We start from the raw sequence: 16,552 nt of genomic DNA, 5'->3' as shown, positions 1-16,552 counted from the left end.
GTTGGTGGGGGAAGGGTTCAGGTGAAGGGAGATTTAGAAATCTAAAGGAACAGTTGAGGCAATAGCACAGTGTGGCAATTTGGGAAAGACAAGCAGACCGGAAGGGACAGAGTTTAGCAGTAATAATGCATCAGCGAACAAAGTCCATGCAAAGAATAGTAGTAAAAAAAAGTAAATGCACAAAGTATTCATAATAAGGTAGATAAACTAGCAGCACAAATAGAGATAAATGGTTTAGAATCTAAACCATTTTAGAAGTCAGGGGGAACCTCGCCACTGCACTTTTTCAGGCTCCTGTAGCAATCCTCCGGTCTTTGGCCATCAAAGTTGAAAGTACCATCAAAGCCGATACTGCAGAGGCCTCGAACCCAGGCCCACCGTTGGAACCCTGGACCAGAGGTAAGTGAGGCAGGGTCACCGGGGCAAATCCGGAAGGCCCTGGCGAGCGGGGGTTGGGGGGTGGAGGGTGTGTATGAGCGTTCGGGCCAGGGGGAATGGGGTCCCGGGGGGTACAGTGGAATTAGAAACATAGAAAAATAGGAGCAGGAGTAGGCCATTCGGCCCTTCATGCCTACTCTGCCATTCAATATGATCATGGCTGATCATCCAAACTCAGTACCCTGTTCCTGCTTTCTCCCCATATCCCTTGATCCTTTTAGCCCCAAGAACTATATCTAACTCTTTCTTGAATATATTTAACGATTTGGCCTCAACTACTTCCCGTGGTAGAGAATTCCACAGAGTCACCTCTCTCTGGGTGAAGAAATCCCTCATCTCAGTCCTAACTGGCTTACCCCTTATCCTTAGACTTAGACTGTGACCCTTGGTTCTGGACTGCCCCACCATCGGGAACATCCTTCCTGCATCTAGTCTGTCCAGTCCTGTTTGAATTTTGTAGGTTTCTATGAGATCCCTCTCATTCTTCCAAACTCTCGCGAATACAAGCCTAATCGACCCAATCTCTCTTCATACATCAGTCCTGCCATCCCAGGAATCAGTCTGGTGAAACTTCGCTGCACTCCCTCCATAGTAAGAACATCCTTCCTCAGATAAGGAGACCAAAACTGCACACAATACTCAAGGTGTGGTCTCACCAAGGCCTTGTATAATTGCAGCAAGACATTCTTGCTCCTGTACTTGAATCCTCTCGCTATGAAGGCCAACATACCATTTGCCTTCTTAACTGTCTGCTGCACCTGCATGCTTACTTTCAGCAACTGGTGCACAAGAACACCCAGGTCTCGCTGCACCTCACCCTTTCCCAATCTATCGCTGTTCAGATAATCTGCCTTCCTGTTTTTGCCACCAAAGTGGATAACCTCACATTTATCCACATTATACTGCATCTGTCATGTATTTGCCCACTCACTCAACCCGTCCAAATCACACTGGAGCTTCTTTGCATCCTCCTCACAGCTCACACTCCCACCCAGCTTTGTGTCATCTGCAGCAGCAGTGAGGAGGCAGTGGCATAGTGGTATTGTCACTCGACTAGTAATCCATAGCCCAGGCTAATGCTCTGGGGACATGGGTTCAAATGGTGAAATTTGAATTCAATTAATAAAAAAATCTGGAATTAAAAGCTAGCCTAATGGTGACCATGCAATCATTGTCGATTGTTGAAAAAACCCATCTGGTTCACGAATGTCCTTTCGGGAAGGAAATCTGCCATCCTTACCTGGTCTGGCCTACATGTGACTCCAGACTCACAGGTGCAGCAAGCAATTAGGAAGGCCTTTATTGCAAGGGGATTGGAGTAGACGAATCAGGAAGTCGTGTTATAATTGTATAGGGCTTTGGAGAGATCACACCTGGAGTAAGTAGTGTGTGCAGTTTTGGTCTCCATATCTAAGGAAGGATGTACTTGCATTGGAGGCGGTACAGCGAAGATTCACTAGATAGGTTCCCGGCAGTAATAGGGTTGTCCTATGATGAAAGGCTAAGTAAATTGGGCTGAATCTCTCTGGGGTTAAGAAGAATGAGAGGTGATCTCAATAAAACATACAAGATTCTGAAGGAGCTTGACTGAGTAGACACGGAGAGGTTGTTTCCCCTGACTGGGGAATCCAGAACCCAGGAGTACAGCCTCAGTATAAGGGGTAGATCATTTAGGACTAAGATGAGGAGAAATTTCTTCAGAGGGTTGTGAATCTCTGGAATTGTTTATCCCAGAGGATTGTGGATGTTCCATCATTAAGTATATTCAAGACTGAGATCGATAGATTTTTGATCTATCAGGGAATCAAGAGATATGGGAACAGGCAGGAAAGTGGAGTTGAGATGGAGGATCAGTCACGATCGTACTGAATGACAGAGCATGCTCGAGGGGCTAAATGGTCTGTTCCTGCTCCTCTTTCTTATGGTCCAATGTTCAATCATGGCTTTCAAAAGTGAATTGGATAAGAGCCTGAAGGGAAAAAACTGCAGGGCTACAGGGAAAGAGTGGGTGAGGGACCAGCTAAATTTCTCTTGCTGACACCAGGCATGGACTAGACCAACCAAATAGCCTCCTTTTGTGCTGTCACCAATCTGATTCTATTATTAGCCAACTCATCCCTCATATCTTCATAGTATGCTTTGTTTAATTTTAAGGCCCTAGTTTCGGACTGGATGCAACAAAGGCTATTGCCCCAACAACAATCCTGGCTGTAATAGTGAAGGCTTGTCCTCCAGAACTAGCCACCCCACCAGCCAAGCTGTACGAATGCAGCTATAACACTGGCATCCACCCAACAAAGTGGAAAATTGCCTGGGTATGTCCTGTCCACAAAAACCAGGAAAATCCAATCGGCCAATTACTGCCCCATAATTCTACTCTCAATCATCAGCAAAGTGATGGAAGGTGTTGTTGACAGTGCTATCAAGCGGCATTTACTCAGCAGGTTACAACAAATGTAACAGTAACTCACCTGTGTCTCCAATGCCTGTCCATCTACAACGCACAAGTCAGGAGTGTAATGGAATACTCTTCACTTGCCTGGATGGGTGCAGCTCCAACAATGTTCAAGAAGCTCGACATTGTCCAGGACAAAGCAGTCCGCTTGATTGGCACCTCATCCATCACCTTCAACATTCACTCCCCTCACCACCAACGCACAGTGGCAGCAGTGTGTACCATCTACAAGATACAATGCGACAACTCACCAAGGCTCCTTCGACAGCACCTTCCAAACCTACAATCTCTACCCACTACACGGGCAAGGGCAGTAGATGCATGAGAACACCACCACCTGCAAGTTCCCCTCTAAGTCACACACCATCCTGACATGGAACTATATCACTGTTCCTTCATTGTCACTCGGTCAAAATCCTGGAACTGCCTTCCTAACAGCACTGTGGGTATACCGACCCCACGTGGACTGCAGGGGTTCAAGAAGGCAGCTCACCACCACCACCTTCTCAAGGGCAATTAGGAATAGCCAATAAATGCTGGTCTAGCCAGCGACTCCCACATCCAATGAAAGAATAAACAAAATCCAGAATTAATTGTCCAGTGATTCCGTGTACCCTTTTAGCATTTAACTGCATATCTTAAAATGAGTATTAACAATGAATGATTGATTATTCACCACGATTTTAAATTGATTCAAGATTGGATAAAGAACCTACACCGTCCTAACTTACTAGTAGAATTATCCCAACTACTCAAGAAGTGAATCTACATCTCTTATCCAAATGAAGCCATTTGTTTTTTGGTGAGATGCCATACACTTGAACGAGATTCTCACCCTTGCATTTGGTTTCCCTCAGGGTGTTTCCTGGACAACAATACGTTACATGCTCGGAGAAGTACAATACGGAGGACGCGTTACAGACGACTATGACAAACGCCTCCTCAACTGCTTTTGCAAGGTAACCCCACTCCTAAGCATTCTACACAGCAATATAGGGCCTGATCTCTACATAGAAGGGAAGTGACACATTTCAGTTGCTGGGCACCATTGGAATAGGGTGAAATAATAAGGGGAGAGATCAGCTCACAGGGCGTGAAGATCGAGTGGGGGGGGAAAAAAGAGAACAGATAACAGGGTGTGAAGATCGAGGGGGCGGAAGGGGGGGAAAGATCAGATCACAGGGTGTGATGATCGAGGGGGGGGGGTGGTAGAGATCAGATCACAGGGTGTGAAGATCGAGGGGGGAAGAGATCAGATCACAGGGTGTGAAGATCGAGTGTGGGGGGAAAAAGAGATCAGATAACAGGGTGCGAAGATCGAGTGTGGGGGGAAAAAGAGATCAGATCACAGGGTGTGATGATCGAGGGGGGGGTGGTAGAGATCAGATCACAGGGTGTGAAGATCGAGTGGGGGGGGAAAAAGAGATCAGATAACAGGGTGTGAAGATCGAGGGGGCGGAAGGGGGGGAAAGATCAGATCACAGGGTGTGATGATCGGGGGGGGTGGGGGGGAAGAGATCAGATCACAGGGTGTGAAGATCGAGGGGGGGGAAGAGATCAGATAACAGGGTGTGAAGATCGAGGGGGCAGAAGGGGGGGAAAGATCAGATCACAGGGTGTGAAGATCGAGGGGGGGTGGGGAAGAGATCAGATCACAGGGTGTGAAGATCGAGGGGGGGGGTTGGTAGAGATCAGATCACAGGGTGTGAAGATCGAAGGGGGGGAAGAGATCAGATCACAGGGTGTGAAGATCGAGGGGGGGATGGGGAAGAGATCAGATCACATGGTGTGAAGATCGAGGGGGGGGAAGAGATCAGATCACAGGGTGTGAAGATCGAGGTGGGGGTGGGGGGGAAGAGATCAGATCACAGGGTGTGAAGATTGAGGGGGGGGTGGGGGGGAAGAGATCAGATCACGGTGTGAAGATCGAAGGGGGGGTGGGGAAGAGATCAGATCACAGGGTGTGAAGATCGAGGGGGGGGGGGGAAGAGATCAGATCACAGTGTGTGAAGATCGAGGGGGGGGATGGTAGAGATCAGATCACAGGGTGTGAAGATCGAGGGGGGGGTGGGGGGGAAGAGATCAGATCACAGGGTGTGAAGATCGAGGGGGGGGGGGAAGAGATCAGATCACAGTGTGTGAAGATCGAGGGGGGGGATGGTAGAGATCAGATCACAGGGTGTGAAGATCGAGGGGGGGGGTTGGTAGAGATCAGATCACAGGGTGTGAAGATCGAGGGGGGGGTGGGGGGGAAGAGATCAGATCACAGGGTGTGAAGATCGAGGGGGGGGGGAAAAGAGATCAGATCACAGGGTGTGAAGATCGAGGGGGGGGTTGGTAGAGATCAGATCACAGTGTGTGAAGATCGAGGGGGGGGAAAAGAGATCAGATCACAGGGTGTGAAGATCGAGGGGGGGAGAAAAGAGATCAGATCACAGTGTGTGAAGATCGAGGGGGGGGAAAAGAGATCAGATCACAGGGTGTGAAGATCGAGGGGGGGGGAAAAGAGATCAGATCACAGGGTGTGAAGATCGAGGGGGGGGGAAAAGAGATCAGATCACAGGGTGTGAAGATCGAGGGGGGGGGAAAGAGATCAGATCACAGGGTGTGAAGATCGAGGGGGGGGAAAAGAGATCAGATCACAGTGTGTGAAGATCGAGGGGGGGGGAAAAGAGATCAGATCACAGGGTGTGAAGATCGAGGGGGGGGTTGGTAGAGATCAGATCACAGTGTGTGAAGATCGAGGGGGGGGGAAAAGAGATCAGATCACAGGGTGTGAAGATCGAGGGGGGGATGGTAGAGATCAGATCACAGTGTGTGAAGATCGAGGGGGGGGGGGGGAAAGAGATCAGATCACAGGGTGTGAAGATCGAGGGGGGGGTGGGGAAGAGATCAGATCACAGGGTGTGAAGATCGAGGGGGGGGGGACAGAGATCAGATCACAGGGTGTGAAGATCGAGGGGGGGGTGGGGGGGAAGAGATCAGATCACAGGGTGTGAAGATCGAGGGGGGGGGGGAAGAGATCAGATCACAGGGTGTGAAGATCGAGGGGGTATGGGGGGGAAGAGATCAGATCACAGTGTGTGAAGATGGAGGGGGGGGAAGAGATCAGATCACAGGGTGTGAAGATCGAGGGGGGGGTGGGGAAGAGATCAGATCACAGGGTGTGAAGATCGAGGGGGGGGTGGGGAAGAGATCAGATCACAGGGTGTGAAGATCGGGGGGGTGGGGGGGAAGAGATCAGATCACAGGGTGTGAAGATCGGGGGGGGTGGGGGGGAAGAGATCAGATCACAGGGTGTGAAGATCGAGGGGGGGGGTTGGTAGAGATCAGATCACAGGGTGTGAAGATCGAGGGGGGGGATGGTAGAGATCAGATCACAGGGTGTGAAGATCGAGGGGGGGGTGGGGAAGAGATCAGATCACAGGGTGTGAAGATCGAGGGGGGGTGGGGAAGAGATCAGATCACAGGGTGTGAAGATCGAGGGGGGGTGGGGAAGAGATCAGATCACAGTGTGTGAAGATGGAGGGGGGGGAAGAGATCAGATCACAGGGTGTGAAGATCGAGGGGGGGGGTTGGTAGAGATCAGATCACAGGGTGTGAAGATCGAGGGGGGGGTGGGGGGGAAGAGATCAGATCACAGGGTGTGAAGATCGAGGGGGGGGAGGGGAAGAGATCAGATCACTGGGTGTGAAGATCGAGGGGGGGGTGGGGGGGAAGAGAACAGATCACAGGGTGTGAAGATCGAGGGGGGGGGTTGGTAGAGATCAGATCACAGGGTGTGAAGATCGAGGGGGGGGTGGGGGGGAAGAGATCAGATCACAGGGTGTGAAGATCGAGGGGGGGGGGAAGAGATCAGATCACAGGGTGTGAAGATCGAGGGGGGGGGTTGGTAGAGATCAGATCACAGGGTGTGAAGATCGAGGGGGGTGGGGGGGAAGAGATCAGATCACAGGGTGTGAAGATCGGGGGGGGTGGGGGGGAAGAGATCAGATCACAGTGTGTTAAGATCGAGGGGGGGGGTTGGTAGAGATCAGATCACAGGGTGTGAAGATCGAGGGGGGGGGTTGGTAGAGATCAGATCACAGGGTGTGAAGATCGAGGGGGGGGGAAGAGATCAGATCACAGGGTGTGAAGATCGAGGTGGGGGTGGGGGGGAAAGATCAGATCACAGGGTGTGAAGATCGAGGGGGGGGGGAAAAGAGATCAGATCACAGGGTGTGAAGATCGAGGTGGGGGGTGGGGAAGAGATCAGATCACAGGGTGTGAAGATCGAGGGGGGGGGGGAAAAGAGATCAGATCACAGGGTGTGAAGATCGAGGGGGGGGGAAAAGAGATCAGATCACAGTGTGTGAAGATCGAGGGGGGGGGAAGAGATCAGATCACAGGGTGTGAAGACGAGGGGGGGGGTTGGTAGAGATCAGATCACAGTGTGTGAAGATCGAGGGGGGGTGGGGAAGAGATCAGATCACAGTGTGTGAAGATCGAGGGGGGGGAAGAGATCAGATCACAGGGTGTGAAGATCGAGGGGGGGGGTTGGTAGAGATCAGATCACAGTGTGTGAAGATCGAGGGGGGGGAAGAGATCAGATCACAGGGTGTGAAGATCGAGGGGGGGGTTGGTAGAGATCAGATCACAGGGTGTGAAGATCGAGGGGGGGTGGGGAAGAGATCAGATCACAGGGTGTGAAGATCGAGGTGGGGGGTTGGTAGAGATCAGATCACAGTGTGTGAAGATCGAGGGGGGGGAAAAGAGATCAGATCACAGGGTGTGAAGATCGAGGGGGGATGGTAGAGATCAGATCACAGGGTGTGAAGATCGAGGGGGGGTGGGGAAGAGATCAGATCACAGGGTGTGAAGATCGAGGGGGGATGGTAGAGATCAGATCACAGGGTGTGAAGATCGAGGGGGGGTGGGGGGGAAAGATCAGATCACAGGGTGTGAAGATCGAGGGGGGGGGGAAAAGAGATCAGATCACAGGGTGTGAAGATCGAGGTGGGGGGTGGGGAAGAGATCAGATCACAGGGTGTGAAGATCGAGGGGGGGGGGAAAGAGATCAGATCACAGGGTGTGAAGATCGAGGGGGGGGGGAAAAGAGATCAGATCACAGTGTGTGAAGATCGAGGGGGGGGGGGAAGAGATCAGATCACAGGGTGTGAAGATCGAGGGGGGGGGTTGGTAGAGATCAGATCACAGTGTGTGAAGATCGAGGGGGGGGAAGAGATCAGATCACAGGGTGTGAAGATCGAGGGGGGGTGGGGAAGAGATCAGATCACAGGGTGTGAAGATCGAGGTGGGGGGTTGGTAGAGATCAGATCACAGTGTGTGAAGATCGAGGGGGGGTGGGCAAGAGATCAGATCACAGGGTGTGAAGATCGAGGGGGGGGGGTTGGTAGAGATCAGATCACAGTGTGTGAAGATCGAGGGGGGGAAGAGATCAGATCACAGGGTGCGAAGATCGAGGGGGGGTGGGGAAGAGATCAGATCACAGGGTGTGAAGATCGAGGTGGGGGGTTGGTAGAGATCAGATCACAGTGTGTGAAGATCGAGGGGGGGGAAGAGATCAGATCACAGGGTGTGAAGATCGAGGGGGGGGATGGTAGAGATCAGATCACAGGGTGTGAAGATCGAGGGGGGGTGGGGAAGAGATCAGATCACAGGGTGTGAAGATCGAGGGGGGGGAAGAGATCAGATCACAGTGTGTGAAGATCGAGGGGGGGTGGGGAAGAGATCGGATCACAGGGTGTGAAGATCGAGGGGGGGGAAGAGATCAGATCACAGGGTGTGAAGATCGAGGGGGGGGATGGTAGAGATCAGATCACAGGGTGTGAAGATCGAGGGGGGGAAAAGAGATCAGATCACAGGGTGTGAAGATCGAGGGGGGGGAAGAGATCAGATCACAGGGTGTGAAGATCGAGGGGGGGAAAAGAGATCAGATCACAGGGTGTGAAGATCGAGGGTGGGGAAGAGATCAGATCACAGGGTGTGAAGATCGAGGGGGGGGAAAAGAGATCAGATCACAGGGTGTGAAGATCGAGGGGGGGGTGGGGAAGAGATCAGATCACAGGGTGTGAAGATCGACGGGGGGTGGGGAAGAGATCAGATCACAGGGTGTGAAGATCGAGGGGGGGTGGGGAAGAGATCAGATCACAGGGTGTGAAGATCGAGGGGGGGTGGGGAAGAGATCAGATCACAGGGTGTGAAGATCGAGGGGGGGGAGGAAAAGAGATCAGATCACAGGGTGTGAAGATCGAGGGGGGGTGGGGAAGAGATCAGATCACAGGGTGTGAAGATCGAGGGGGGGGAAGAGATCAGATCACAGGGTGTGAAGATCGAGGGGGGGGGAAAAGAGATCAGATCACAGGGTGTGAAGATCGAGGGGGGGGAAGAGATCAGATCACAGGGTGTGAAGATCGAGGGGGGGTGGGGAAGAGATCGGATCACAGGGTGTGAAGATCGAGGGGGGGGAAGAGATCAGATCACAGGGTGTGAAGATCGAGGGGGGGGGTGGAAAGAGATCAGATCACAGGGTGTGAAGATCGAGGGGGGGGGTTGGTAGAGATCAGATCACAGGGTGTGAAGATCGAGGGGGGGGAAGAGATCAGATCACAGGGTGTGAAGATCGAGGGGGGGGTTGGTAGAGATCAGATCACAGGGTGTGAAGATCGAGGGGGGGGAAGAGATCAGATCACAGGGTGTGAAGATCGAGGGGGGGTGGGGAAGAGATCAGATCACAGGGTGTGAAGATCGAGGGGCGGGAAGAGATCAGATCACAGTGTGTGAAGATCGAGGGGGGGGAAGAGATCAGATCACAGGGTGTGAAGATCGAGGGGGGGTGGGGAAGAGATCAGATCACAGTGTGTGAAGATCGAGGGGGGGGAAGAGATCAGATCACAGGGTGTGAAGATCGAGGGGGGGGAAGAGATCAGATCACAGGGTGTGAAGATCGAGGGGGGGAAGAGATCAGATCACAGGGTGTGAAGATCGAGGGGGGGGAAGAGATCAGATCACAGGGTGTGAAGATCGAGGGGGGGTGGTAGAGATCAGATCACAGGGTGTGAAGATCGAGGGGGGGTTGGTAGAGATCAGATCACAGGGTGTGAAGATCGAGGGGGGGAAGAGATCAGATCACAGGGTGTGAAAATCGAGGGGGGGTGGGGAAGAGATCAGATCACAGGGTGTGAAGATCGAGGGGTTGGGTTGGTAGAGATCAGATCACAGGGTGTGAAGATCGAGGGGGGGGAATAGATCAGATCACAGTGTGTGAAGATCGAGGTGGGGGGTTGGTAGAGATCAGATCACAGGGTGTGAAGATCGAGGGGGGGGTTGGTAGAGATCAGATCACAGGGTGTGAAGATCGAGGGGGGGGGGTTGGTAGAGATCAGATCACAGGGTGTGAAGATCGAGGGGGGGGGTTGGTAGAGATCAGATCACAGTGTGTGAAGATCGAGGGGGGGGGTTGGTAGAGATCAGATCACAGGGTGTGAAGATCGAGGGGGGGTGGGGAAGAGATCAGATCACAGGGTGTGAAGATCGAGGTGGGGGAAGAGATCAGATCACAGGGTGTGAAGATCGAGGGGGGGGAAGCGATCAGATCACAGTGTGTGAAGATCGAGGGGGGGGAAGAGATCAGATCACAGGGTGTGAAGATCGGGGGGGGGGGAAAAGAGATCAGATCACAGGGTGTGAAGATCGGGGGGGGGAAAAGAGATCAGATCACAGGGTGTGAAGATCGGGGGGGGGGGAAAAGAGATCAGATCACAGTGTGTGAAGATCGAGGGGGGGGAAGAGATCAGATCACAGGGTGTGAAGATCGGGGGGGGGAAAAGAGATCAGATCACAGGGTGTGAAGATCGAGGGGGGGGAAGAGATCAGATCACAGGGTGTGAAGATCGGGGGGGGGAAAAGAGATCAGATCACAGGGTGTGAAGATCGGGGGGGGGGAAAAGAGATCAGATCACAGTGTGTGAAGATCGAGGGGGGGGAAGAGATCAGATCACAGGGTGTGAAGATCGGCGGGGGGAGAAAAGAGATCAGATCACAGTGTGTGAAGATCGGGGGGGGGGGGGGAAGAGATCAGATCACAGGGTGTGAAGATCGGGGGGGGGGGGAAAGAGATCAGATCACAGTGTGTGAAGATCGAGGGGGGGGAAGAGATCAGATCACAGGGTGTGAAGATCGGGGGGGGGGGAAAAGAGATCAGATCACAGTGTGTGAAGATCGAGGGGGGGGAAGAGATCAGATCACAGGGTGTGAGGATCGAGGTGGGGGGTTGGTAGAGATCAGATCACAGTGTGTGAAGATCGAGGGGGGGGAAGAGATCAGATCACAGGGTGTGCAGATCGAGGGGGGGGTTGGTAGAGATCAGATCACAGGGTGTGAAGATCGAGGGGGGGAAGAGATCAGATCACAGGGTGTGAAGATCGAGGGGGGGGAAGAGATCAGATCACAGGGTGTGAAGATCGAGGGGGGGTGGGGAAGAGATCAGATCACAGTGTGTGAAGATCGAGGGGGGGGAAGAGATCAGATCACAGGGTGTGAGGATCGAGGTGGGGGGTTGGTAGAGATCAGATCACAGGGTGTGAAGATCGAGGGGGGGAAGAGATCAGATCACAGGGTGTGAAGATCGAGGGGGGGGAAGAGATCAGATCACAGGGTGTGAAGATCGAGGGGGGGTGGTAGAGATCAGATCACAGGGTGTGAAGATCGAGGGGGGGTTGGTAGAGATCAGATCACAGGGTGTGAAGATCGAGGGGGGGGAAGAGATCAGATCACAGGGTGTGAAAATCGAGGGGGGGTGGGGAAGAGATCAGATCACAGGGTGTGAAGATCGAGGGGGGGGGGTTGGTAGAGATCAGATCACAGGGTGTGAAGATCGAGGGGGGGGAAGAGATCAGATCACAGTGTGTGAAGATCGAGGTGGGGGGTTGGTAGAGATCAGATCACAGGGTGTGAAGATCGAGGGGGGGGTTGGTAGAGATCAGATCACAGGGTGTGAAGATCGAGGGGGGGGGGTTGGTAGAGATCAGATCACAGGGTGTGAAGATCGAGGGGGGGGGTTGGTAGAGATCAGATCACAGTGTGTGAAGATCGAGGGGGGGGGTTGGTAGAGATCAGATCACAGGGTGTGAAGATCGAGGGGGGGTGGGGAAGAGATCAGATCACAGGGTGTGAAGATCGAGGTGGGGGAAGAGATCAGATCACAGGGTGTGAAGATCGAGGGGGGGGAAGCGATCAGATCACAGTGTGTGAAGATCGAGGGGGGGGAAGAGATCAGATCACAGGGTGTGAAGATCGGGGGGGGGGGAAAAGAGATCAGATCACAGGGTGTGAAGATCGGGGGGGGGGAAAAGAGATCAGATCACAGGGTGTGAAGATCGGGGGGGGGGAAAAGAGATCAGATCACAGTGTGTGAAGATCGAGGGGGGGGAAGAGATCAGATCACAGGGTGTGAAGATCGGGGGGGGGGAAAAGAGATCAGATCACAGGGTGTGAAGATCGAGGGGGGGGAAGAGATCAGATCACAGGGTGTGAAGATCGGGGGGGGGGGAAAAGAGATCAGATCACAGGGTGTGAAGATCGGGGGGGGGGGGAAAAGAGATCAGATCACAGTGTGTGAAGATCGAGGGGGGGGAAGAGATCAGATCACAGGGTGTGAAGATCGGGGGGGGGGAAAAGAGATCAGATCACAGTGTGTGAAGATCGGGGGGGGGGGGAAAGAGATCAGATCACAGGGTGTGAAGATCGGGGGGGGGGGAAAGAGATCAGATCACAGTGTGTGAAGATCGAGGGGGGGGAAGAGATCAGATCACAGGGTGTGAAGATCGGGGGGGGGGGAAAAGAGATCAGATCACAGGGTGTGAAGATCGGGGGGGGGGGGGGGGGAAAGAGATAAGATCACAGGGTGTGAAGATCGGGGGGGGGGGGAAAAGAGATCAGATCACAGTGTGTGAAGATCGAGGGGGGGGAAGAGATCAGATCACAGTGTGTGAAGATCGAGGGGGGGTGGGGAAGAGATCAGATCACAGGGTGTGAAGATCGAGGGGGGGGAAGAGATCAGATCACAGGGTGTGAAGATCGAGGGGGGGGAAAGAGATCAGATCACAGGGTGTGAAGATCGAGGGGGGGGGAAGAGATCAGATCACAGGGTGTGAAGATCGAGGGGGGGGAAGAGATCAGATCACAGGGTGTGAAGATCGAGGGGGGGGGAAGAGATCAGATCACAGGGTGTGAAGATCGAGGGGGGGTGGGGAAGAGATCAGATCACAGGGTGTGAAGATCGAGGGGGGGGGAAAAGAGATCAGATCACAGGGTGTGAAGATCGAGGGGGGGGGAAAAGAGATCAGATCACAGGGTGTGAAGATCGAGGGGGGGGGAAAAGAGATCAGATCACAGGGTGTGAAGATCGAGGGGGGGGGGAAAGAGATCAGATCACAGGGTGTGAAGATCGAGGGGGGGGAAAAGAGATCAGATCACAGGGTGTGAAGATCGAGGGGGGGGAAGAGATCAGATCACAGGGTGTGAAGATCGAGGGGGGGGGAAAAGAGATCAGATCACAGGGTGTGAAGATCGAGGGGGGGGAAAAGAGATCAGATCACAGGGTGTGAAGATCGATGGGGGGGTTGGTAGAGATCAGATCACAGTGTGTGAAGATCGAGGGGGGGGGGTTGGTAGAGATCAGATCACAGTGTGTGAAGATCGAGGGGGGGTGGGGAAGAGATCAGATCACAGGGTGTGAAGATCGAGGGGGGGTGGGGAAGAGATCAGATCACAGGGTGTGAAGATCGAGGTGGGGGGTTGGTAGAGATCAGATCACAGGGTGTGAAGATCGAGGGGGGGGTAGAGATCAGATCACAGGGTGTGAAGATCGAGGGGGGGGAAAAGAGATCAGATCACAGGGTGTGAAGATCGAGGGGGGGGGAAAAGAGATCAGATCACAGGGTGTGAAGATCGAGGGGGGGGGAAAAGAGATCAGATCACAGGGTGTGAAGATCGAGGGGGGGGAAAAGAGATCAGATCACAGGGTGTGAAGATCGAGGGGGGGTTGGTAGAGATCAGATCACAGTGTGTGAAGATCGAGGGGGGGGAAAAGAGATCAGATCACAGGGTGTGAAGATCGAGGGGGGGGGAAAAGAGATCAGATCACAGGGTGTGAAGATCGAGGGGGGGGGGGAAAGAGATCAGATCACAGGGTGTGAAGATCGAGGGGGGGGGGAAAAGAGATCAGATCACAGGGTGTGAAGATCGAGGGGGGGGGGAAAAGAGATCAGATCACAGGGTGTGAAGATCGAGGGGGGGGTTGGTAGAGATCAGATCACAGTGTGTGAAGATCGAGGGGGGGGGAAAAGAGATCAGATCACAGGGTGTGCAGATCGAGGGGGGGGTTGGTAGAGATCAGATCACAGTGTGTGAAGATCGAGGGGGGGGGAAAAGAGATCAGATCACAGGGTGTGAAGATCGAGGGGGGGAAAAGAGATCAGATCACAGGGTGTGATGATCGAGGGGGGTAGAGATCAGATCACAGTGTGTGAAGATCGAGGGGGGGGGAAAAGAGATCAGATCACAGGGTGTGAAGATCGAGGGGGGGGTTGGTAGAGATCAGATCACAGTGTGTGAAGATCGAGGGGGGGGGAAAAGAGATCAGATCACAGTGTGTGAAGATCGAGGGGGGGGGTTGGTAGAGATCAGATCACAGTGTGTGAAGATCGAGGGGGGGGAAAAGAGATCAGATCACAGGGTGTGAAGATCGAGGGGGGGGTTGGTAGAGATCAGATCACAGGGTGTGAAGATCGAGGGGGGGGTTGGTAGAGATCAGATCACAGGGTGTGAAGATCGAGGGGGGGGGAAAAGAGATCAGATCACAGGGTGTGAAGATCGAGGGGGGGGAAGAGATCAGATCACAGGGTGTGAAGATCGAGGGGGGGGGGAAAAGAGATCAGATCACAGTGTGTGAAGATCGAGGGGGGGATGGGGAAGAGATCAGATCACAGGGTGTGAAGATCGAGGGGGGGTGGGGAAGAGATCAGATCACAGTGTGTGAAGATCGAGGGGGGGATGGGGAAGAGATCAGATCACAGGGTGTGAAGATCGAGGGGGGGGGAAAAGAGATCAGATCACAGGGTGTGAAGATCGAGGGGGGGATGGGGAAGAGATCAGATCACAGGGTGTGAAGATCGAGGTGGGGGGTTGGTAGAGATCGGATCACAGGGTGTGAAGATCGAGGGGGGGGATGGTAGAGATCAGATCACAGGGTGTGAAGATCGAGGGGGGGTGGGGAAGAGATCAGATCACAGGGTGTGAAGATCGAGGGGGGGGGAAGAGATCAGATCACAGGGTGTGAAGATCGAGGGGGGGGGAAAAGAGATCAGATCACAGGGTGTGAAGATCGAGGGGGGGGTGGGGAAGAGATCAGATCACAGTGTGTGAAGATCGAGGGGGGGGTGGGGAAGAGATCAGATCACAGGGTGTGAAGATCGAGGGGGGGGTGGTAGAGATCAGATCACAGGGTGTGAATATCGAGGGGGGGGTGGTAGAGATCAGATCACAGGGTGTGAATATCGAGGGGGAGGGAAAAGAGATGAGATCTGAAGATTGCGGCAGGATTGCTTGTGGGGCTAGCAGATTAGCACACTGTGCTGAAAAAGCACTTTGGGGCTTGAGCCAGCAGTTCTCACTTTCCTTTAGCTGCCAGGTTTCAAGAGACCTGGGAAACCAATGCGCGGTAATTCCAAATAGTTAACACAATCTGAGGCAGATTGAGGTCGGATTTCCCATTTAAACAATTTCTTTCTCTCTCCATCACTGTCCCATGTGACCTGGGAAAGATTAAAATTCCCCCCTTAGTCAATAAAAAGCACAAGAGCATTTTTTTTTAGTTATGAAGACCAGATTTTTCTGTAGCAGAATATCAAATCGGTGTTTGCCATTAATTAAACTTGCGCTTGCATGTTTAGGTTTTTAAAATTTTTCTTGACAAGTTGCTGAATGTTTGAGCTGATAGCACAGCAAGGGGAAACCTAGTATTTGGGACTTGAGTGAACAGGCAAGCAATTGTACCTCCATAACCAATCAGATTGAAGGATTGTGAAGATAATAGCACAAGGACTAAGAAGGAAGTGTAAATTAGAGTGGGTGAATTCAATGTCAAATCAGATATAGAAAGGTAAATTAGAGGGAAAGAAAGGTTTGATTAAGAAATAAAAAGGTTTAGATTTCGATATAGAAAGGGACAGAAAGGAGAAGCAAAAACATTCAAAAAATTAATTTTGCATTTTTAAAATCTCTAACAAAACACCTGAAGGGATGAAACTCTGTACTACTATTAGTTAATTTTCAATGCCAGTGGTTGATTGATCATGTTACAACCAGGTGAGAAAGAGGTAGAGGGTTCCCTTTCAGCCTTCACCTGGTCTTACTGTAACAGAGTTTAATTTTAAATACACCATGATTTTAGCTCCCTTTTAGTGAATCCTTGTTCACCACCTTCCAATTATAAGGCAAAGAAACCAGCACAAACCTACCTTTCTCTTAGGTTTAAAGAAGAAAGATTGAAATTTATTAAACTTAAACTCTAATTCGGTTAACGCCTACGGATACACGACACGCCCATGCTAGCATGCATAGGCGATACACACATGCAGATAGGGACAGAAAAGAGCA

At 52.5% G+C, this 16,552-nt stretch overlaps 1 protein-coding gene across 1 annotated transcript in view; it reads left to right on the top strand.

Moving 5' to 3' along the window:
* LOC137367179 (dynein axonemal heavy chain 8-like) overlaps positions 1 to 16,552 on the top strand; it is a 2,062,041-nt gene that overhangs the window by 1,970,608 nt on the left and 74,881 nt on the right. The window contains exon 112 of the mRNA XM_068028615.1: positions 3,751 to 3,852. Coding sequence (XP_067884716.1) covers positions 3,751 to 3,852 — 102 coding nt within the window. The remainder of the gene's footprint in view (positions 1 to 3,750; positions 3,853 to 16,552) is intronic.

The sequence above is a fragment of the Heterodontus francisci genome, chromosome 3 (genome assembly GCF_036365525.1).
Source record: "Heterodontus francisci isolate sHetFra1 chromosome 3, sHetFra1.hap1, whole genome shotgun sequence".
Taxonomy (NCBI): Eukaryota; Metazoa; Chordata; class Chondrichthyes; order Heterodontiformes; family Heterodontidae; genus Heterodontus; species Heterodontus francisci.
Note: the sequence above shows the minus strand (reverse complement) of the source record. Positions and strands in the feature narration are given on the sequence as shown.